This window comes from Sinocyclocheilus rhinocerous, unplaced genomic scaffold, assembly GCF_001515625.1.
Source record: "Sinocyclocheilus rhinocerous isolate Xijiao unplaced genomic scaffold, SAMN03320098_v1.1 scaffold1049, whole genome shotgun sequence".
Classification (NCBI taxonomy): Eukaryota; Metazoa; Chordata; class Actinopteri; order Cypriniformes; family Cyprinidae; genus Sinocyclocheilus; species Sinocyclocheilus rhinocerous.
Window position 1 is genome coordinate 80929 of NW_015652136.1, and position 5921 is coordinate 86849.

At 37.5% G+C, this 5921-nt stretch overlaps 1 protein-coding gene across 1 annotated transcript in view; it reads left to right on the plus strand.

The window, feature by feature from the left end:
- Positions 1-3459, plus strand: part of smc1al (structural maintenance of chromosomes 1A, like) — a 62394-nt gene extending 58935 nt beyond the window's left edge. Inside the window, exons 25-26 of the mRNA XM_016519108.1 lie at positions 2059-2169; positions 2924-3459. Coding sequence (XP_016374594.1) covers positions 2059-2169; positions 2924-3004 — 192 coding nt within the window. The 3' untranslated portion in view covers positions 3005-3459. The remainder of the gene's footprint in view (positions 1-2058; positions 2170-2923) is intronic.
- The last annotated feature ends 2462 nt before the right edge of the window (positions 3460-5921 follow it).

Consider the following 5921-nt stretch of genomic DNA (forward strand, 5'->3'; position numbering starts at 1 on the left):
ATTCCCATTTGCTCAAATAGCAAAAGAAAAACTCCACGATAGTGTTTTCATGAATTTCAATAAAAGGAAGAAAATTGAGAGAGACTGATAACTGTCAGAAGAGAGAACGATGTCAAATTTACCGTCCCTCCCATAGACGCTGCATTAGAAACACCCTCGCGTTAGTGTTAACAGTTTTTTTGTAATTTGATGCAAAGGTGATATAATACAAAGAATAGTGTTATAAATGTAGATTCAATTTTAAAAATATACAAATGAAAAACTTTTGAGGATTTACGATGCTGATGACCGTTAAACGCGTCATCACAGTCTTGTGAAAAGGGTCCATTGTAATTAGTTATCGCATGGATGTCTTTATTTTACTTTTTAAGTGATGTTTATGTAGGCATTAATATGGAAAAAGATACTGTCTCTCTATGAGAAATGCAGCAGTCATGTAAGTAATAATAAGTATGTCAGTTATAAAATATAAAGTCACGGTCTCATGCCAAAAACAAAGCAATACAGACGAGTGCTTGTGCTGTTTGTTAAAATGAGAGATTCTTTTCTTTTCTTTATTGTATTTTTTATAAACATAACTTTTGTATACTCTGCACGTTATAAATTAAAATGAATCCGCATATTTCCATTTCCCAGAACAATTTATCATGACAGCAACAGAGTCGTTATACTTTAAAGGCATGCATGCATGTCAAATGACAAGCATTTTTATATTAATCCTTTATGGTGCAGAAACATTTATGGCTGATTTGAGTTCGTGGATGACCCTTATTTCTATATTAAAACAGATCTGTAGACATAAAAACATATGATTAAAAAAAGTACAAACTTGTTATAGATTTTATTGTATCTTATTATAACCCAAACATTAAAATATTGTCATCCTTCACTAACCCCTTATGTCACTTTTAACCTGTATACGTTTTTGTGAAACAATGTGGAATCCTAAAAGAGAGATGATTTTTTTTTTTGGGTCCATAAAATGGAAGTCATTGGTAACTGGTTACCAGCATTCTTTAAGATATCTTATGTTCCACAGAAGAGAGTAAGTCATACAGGTTTTGAATGACATGAGGGTGAGTAAATGATGACAGAATCTTCATGTTTGTGTGAACTTACCCTTTAAAGGTGACCTATTATGCAAAAGTCACTTTTATAAGGTGTTTGAACACAGTTGTGTAGCCGCAGTGTGAAAACAACCAGCCTATAATGGTAAAAATCCACCCAGTCATTTTTTTATAATCCCAATAAATCATAAACAGTCTCTCCAAACGAGCTGTTCCAGATTTCTCCCATCATTCTAGGGAAAGTCCCGTCCATTTGTGACGCTCTCTGCCCTATTAGCATAGACCCCGCCCTGAGTGAGAAGCAGCAGTCCGCCATTACTGTTTTCTTGCTGTAGCTGCTGGAGACACAATGTCAGTGTCAAAGAGGCATTACAAGTGTTGTGTTTCGGGATGCACCAACAAACATAGGAGTCTCCATAGACCACTGAGGACACGGTGGTTCAATTTCATTTTCGAAGGGAATGTCCCGGAAAAAAATGTATGCAATGAATATAATGTTAAACATTCAGTATTAACGCCTGTATAGCTGGTGTGCGCGAGCTGATAAACAAAGCACGCTGAGTGGATTGAGCGCGCGGCGGCGCAGATGCGGGAGCTTGTCGAGTGAATATATCTTTCTCACAGACATCACTGGAAAGTGTGTAGTTCGGTCGGATATGTCAAAAACAAGTAAGTAAAACAATGTTACTTAACGGTAGGGAGAGAGAGAGAGAGCGAGAGAGAGAGCGCGCGCGCAATTCTGTTTTGTGATCTTTGATGTTCATTCAGTTAGCACACGCATCATTTGGATTAAAACGAAATCGTAAAAATAGTACTGGAAAAAGTGGTATCGGTGCATCCCTACTAATTACCATTAACCAAAGATAGAATCAAAGCTCCTGATTTTCATAACCTAAAAATTCTGAGGTGAAAGTGAGTGGTAAGCACACAGATGTATTCTGGCATACTGTCATAATAATAGAAATGTGTCCTGTGCATGTGTGTTGTGTAGGTTGCAAATTACATCAAGGATCAGTCAGTGCAGAACTTCCAGGCTATAGTGATCTCCCTCAAAGAGGAGTTTTACACTAAAGCAGACTCCCTGATCGGAGTCTATCCTGAGGTAAGATTCACACAAACATCATGTGTTCTTTACTATACTGTAAAATATTGTGGCATGACTTTAAATCAATTAAACAGCTTAGTGGTGGGCAATATGACAAAAAGTTTTAAAGGGGTCATATGATATTGCTACAAAGAACATTATTTTGTGTATTTGGTGTAATGAAATGTGTTTATGCGGTTTAAGGTTAAAAAAACACATTATTTTCCACATATTGTACATTATTGTTTCTCCTCTATGCCCCGCCTTTCTGAAACGCGTCGATTTTTACAAAGCTCATCATCCAGTGGGGACATAATTATGGATTATAATGACTTTATACTGTCTTTTTACGCGTTGCATCACGCCGCGTAAACATAAAACCATGTCTGCATTTGTGATCAGAGAAATGACAAACAACAAGCGCTTCTCTGACGATTCAAACACGAGTTTTGAGCAGTGTAGTGGCAAATTCTTTAAATATAAAAAACTTACTTACAGTCTGTGAGTCAGAACAGCCGGCATTGTAGTCTACTCTACCAGGATCAGGAAACAGTCCTCCATAAAATACGCTTACTATCACCCACCTCTAAACTGCTTAATGTGAACTAAAAGGTCTTAAGAAGTTAACATGAAACAAGAACAGTACATAAACATGAACAGTATGGAATTCTGTAAAGCTGCTTTGAAACTGTGCATTGTTGAAAAGCGCTGTACAAATAAAAGTGACTTGACTTTATATGCATGTCACTCATTGTCTGCCTTTCCTCAACAGCAAGGAGACTGCGTCATCAGTAAAGTCCTGACCTTTGACCTCTCCCAGTATCCTGATGCCAACCCCAATCCCAATGAATGAGACATTATTCAGATACCTAGAAACATTTGTCTGTTTTGTTCTGTAGTTTTCAAAGATCAGCTTGGCTTTTTATATTCTCAGTATTTACACATTACAGTCCCTTGCTAGATTTGAATATAATCATTGATTTTTTTTCCCTTCGCCCTTGCTTAGGTCAAAACGTGTGTTTTTGTTTAGTGCTTTTTGGCAATCATGTAATTTTGATGAATTTAATGAAACTACATTAGTCTGACTTTTCTAGCATTTTTAACTCCGCATGATTGGCTTTAAAGCTTTATAATGTAAAACTTCACAATAGAGGTTATGTAATGACTAAGACCTGCAGTTTAGCTCATTGTTTTTGATGATTGGTAAAGGTTTTATCACCACTTTTGTATTGACTGTATTTGTCCTTTAAGTTTTAACTAATTTTCTCTTGGAAAATAAAATTTGCTTCCCAGTAATATTTGATTACACATGAATGTCTCGTTTGAATTCTTCATACACATATAATTATATTTATATAGAGAGGCTGAAGTTATTTTGGCAGAAGACCACGATGTCATTTATATAGCATACATGGACTTTTATCATGGTAAGTTCAGCCTAAAATATGTTAACAAGGCAGGTAAGGATAGCTGACCACATTAATCCTCAAAAAACTCAGTTATTATCAATTAAAATAATATATTTAAAACAATAATAATAAATGAAGTTAAAACTCACCCATCTTGCAGCTCAGAACTTGATTCGAAATTGAGCTCGCGCCGTCGCGCGTATAGAATGTGCGCGTCCGGTGTGCGATACCTCCAGTTGTCCTAGACGGGGCGCTGCGCTTCTCGTCCGGTGTGCGACCCCCTTAAAACTGCCAGTAGGTGGTGGAAAGTCACTGTCTTAATGAGTGTGTCATTCATTCAACAAAGAGAAACTAAGAAAGTGAAATATTTATAAATGGGTAACTGAATCATTGGCTCACTTGATTCGTTTTTAAACGTTCTGCTGTGGCTTTCTTTGAAACTATTTTTGTTGGTGAAATAGAGCAAAAACAGTACTGACAAAAATGGAACACAATATTAACTTATTGTTTACTAAGCTGTAGTATAAAATCAGTATCTCATTTCTAATCGTGCAGATATTCCAAAAAAAAAAAAAAAACTACTTTTGCTAGTGTGATATTGCTAAACAGAAAAGGCCAACAGAAATAATACAATAATTTCTGTCCGCACCAACTTTCAAATCAAACCTACACCTTTGCATTGCTATCCTGATCTTACTTAATGGGCTACCATGCTGGCTTTCAATTCACAACTAGTTAGGGCTCATGAATCATTTGGTAGACGAATCGATTCGATTCACGATTCATAGGTTTTCAATTTGATTCAAGAACGATTTTTGCAAATTCAGAACGATTTGATTCGATTAACGATTCGATTCTGCATTCTTTAAATACATTCACAGGATTATTCAAATGCTTCCCCTAAATTCTTTAAATGCTAGTCAGGGGGCAAATTACACCGCAGCCTTTATGGTTAGAGTTAGAGAAAAAAACACTTTTGTCCATTGTTAGTCCATGGTTTAGTTTAATGATGCTATGGCATGACATGGCATATGCAGAAATGTATGTAAGTCAAGATTTTTAAAAAAGAGCTTTAAAAGTATTATGTATAGGCTAACATTTTGTCACACCGGGGGCATAGCCATCATTTCAGAAGTGACAGAAATGTCAAATACAACAATTTTATGTATGTATGTATTATTATTTTCTCGAGGGCCAGAGTTGAGGACCCCAGGGACAGAGAGTGTGGCTGTTATGTAATTCTTGTGTGTCTGTTCCAGAGACTTTTATTTTGATGTTCATTTTCATTCTCATACCTTGTGTTTTATTCATCGGGGTAGTCGTGGCCTAATGGGTAGAGAGTCGGACTTGTAACCCGAAGGTTGCGGGTTTGAGTCTCAGGTCCGGCAGGAGTTGTTGGTGGGGGGAGTGAATAACCAGCTCTCTCTTCCACTCTCAATACCACGACTGAGGTGAGACCCTTGAGCAAGACACCGAACCCCCAACTGCTCCCCGGGTGCCACAGCAAAAACAGCTGCCCACTGCTCCGGGTGTGAAAAAACTAATTGTGTTACTTATTTTCTTTTTATGGAAAGTAATGCGATTATATTGCTTTTGCGTTACTTTTTCTTATCTGGCCTGTGCTTGCGTGTTTGTTTTTAATATAAAAAGTACTATTTTTGGCAAAAATGCCTTTCACACCAAAAATGAAATGAATAAGCCTCGGGCTGAAGGAAATGAAAATTTTAAAAGCTCAAACAAACCTTTCAACTGTGCTGTCAGAGACACACAGAACATGCAGATTGCATGAAGAATAGGACACAGGAGAAGTAAAACACTTTCTTCTCAATCACAAAAATAAAAGAAAAAGAAAAAGAAAGAAAAAAGAAACAAATGTCAGTCAATTTTGCTTATTGGTATGGCTGAATTGGTTCATTGAAAGTCAATCAATTTTTGCATAATATTTTGAGTTTGCTTTTCACTGTTTTTATTCAATTGAAGGAATACTAAATCTGTTTTTGTGTAAGTATGAGTAAACGATGAGTAAACGCATGTTCATTTAGTCTAGAACGGGGGTCTCCAAACTTGGTCCTGGAGGGCCAGTGTCGTGACGTGACGTGACATGTGGCCAAGTATGGTGACCCATACTCGGAATTAGTGCTCTGCATTTATCCCATCCAAAGTGCACACACACAGCAGTGAACACACACCCGGAGCAGTGGGCAGCCATTTTTGTTGCGGCGCCCGGGGAGCAGTTGGGGGTTCGGTGCCTTGCTCAAGAGCACCTCAGTCATGGTATTGAAGGTGGGAGAGAGCGCTGTACATTCACTCCCCCCACCTACAATCCCTGCCGGTACAAGACTCGAACCCGCAACCTTTGGG